This window comes from Humulus lupulus, chromosome 6, assembly GCF_963169125.1.
Source record: "Humulus lupulus chromosome 6, drHumLupu1.1, whole genome shotgun sequence".
NCBI classification, from domain to species: Eukaryota; Viridiplantae; Streptophyta; class Magnoliopsida; order Rosales; family Cannabaceae; genus Humulus; species Humulus lupulus.
In genome coordinates, this window is record NC_084798.1 from 222,327,211 (window position 1) to 222,328,517 (window position 1,307).

Genomic DNA, 1,307 nt, shown 5'->3' on the forward strand with positions numbered 1-1,307 from the left:
ATAGTATTTTTTATTATTTATATATTTAAACTGAAGTTTAATTCACCAAAACTATACATGTGTTTTTTTTTGATTAAATGTGATACCAGATCACAAATAAGTGATCAATAAAGAAGAAAGAGGCACTGATGATGAGTCTGCTGAACTACTACTACTACTTGTTTGTTAATGTTATTATGATTGGATCATTAGTAATGACAATAATGTCCACACTAGCTTCATCCATTGCAAAACAAGATTATTGCCAAGACAAGTGTGGAGATGTAGATATTCCATACCCTTTCGGAATTGGACCATCCGAATGTTTTCTTGACGAACGATTCGAAATCTCCTGCCACAACTCTTCCATGCCTGTTCTCAAACACACTCAGCTACAGGTACTTAATATTTCATTAGAACCTGATTATAGCAGCTATCGTCGTCCTCGTAATGATTACGATTCCCAATGGATTGTGGTGAGAAACCCCATTAGTTTCTTCGATTGTGGAAACCTCATTAGGCAAAAATCAGCAGATTTAACAGAAACCCCGTTTTACTATTCGCGTGACAATGTATTCATTGCAGTAAGTTGTGGTGCCTTGGCCAAGTTCGTAACAAGGTCAGGCAACATGCTCTTCGAGAATGGATGCTCATCCCAAAGTACAACTACATCAAGTAGTAATAATATTGATTTTAGTAAGTGCGACGGCGTTGAATGTTGTACTACTTCCGTCGTCTTCCCTTCGGATGTTGCAGGTAACAGCTTCGAAATCTCCATGGATAATGGTTCTTCTGGTACTCCTAGCCAATGCAAATATGCATTCTTAATAGATTATGATGAAATTGATAAATATAAAACATTTGGTGATCTGGATTATGTTCCCGTCCGGCTAAGTTGGTCCCTTAACCGTACGTATTTCGATGTGTTTAAAACACAAGATATGCCATTGCCAACTAGAACTAGCAACTTCTATTGTTTTAATTCGGCAGACGACCTCCTTTTAGAATCTTTAGATCAAATACATCATTGTCGGTGCAGTTATGGACTTCGAGGGAATCCCTATCTGGTGGGTGGGTGTAGTCAAGGTAAACCTCTCCCACAAATATTAATTCTAAAATGAATAAGTGTGTCCATAATAGAAATTCTGGTTTTTTATTTTATTTAATGTTAACTTTAACCGAATATTCTTATATTTAACAGTAGTTTGTAAATACTTAAACTTAAAAAAAAAAAAATAATAATTGAAAAAATTAAAATAGGATATTTTTGAGATATTTTACAATGATAATTATTTTAAAATAATAAATAAATTAAAATATGATATTTT

General features: G+C 33.8%; 1 protein-coding gene across 1 annotated transcript; it reads left to right on the forward strand.

The window, feature by feature from the left end:
* The first annotated feature begins 203 nt into the window (after window positions 1-203).
* On the forward strand, window positions 204-1,089 carry LOC133786173 (putative wall-associated receptor kinase-like 13). The gene is made up of 2 exons (XM_062225381.1): window positions 204-888; window positions 1,019-1,089. Exons 1-2 carry the CDS (start codon window positions 204-206, stop codon window positions 1,087-1,089), a joined length of 756 nt encoding a protein of 251 aa, XP_062081365.1.
* Window positions 1,090-1,307: the final 218 nt, after the last annotated feature.

What these genes read in the sequence shown, in the direction of transcription:
- LOC133786173 (XM_062225381.1), top strand. Translation starts at nt 204, where the DNA reads ATGTCCACACTAGCTTCATCCATTGCAAAACAAGATTATTGCCAAGAC. An exon ending in GCTAAGTTGGTCCCTTAACC is followed by an intron (nt 889 to 1,018) that starts GTACGTATTTCG and finishes TTGTCGGTGCAG; the next exon opens with TTATGGACTTCGAGGGAATC.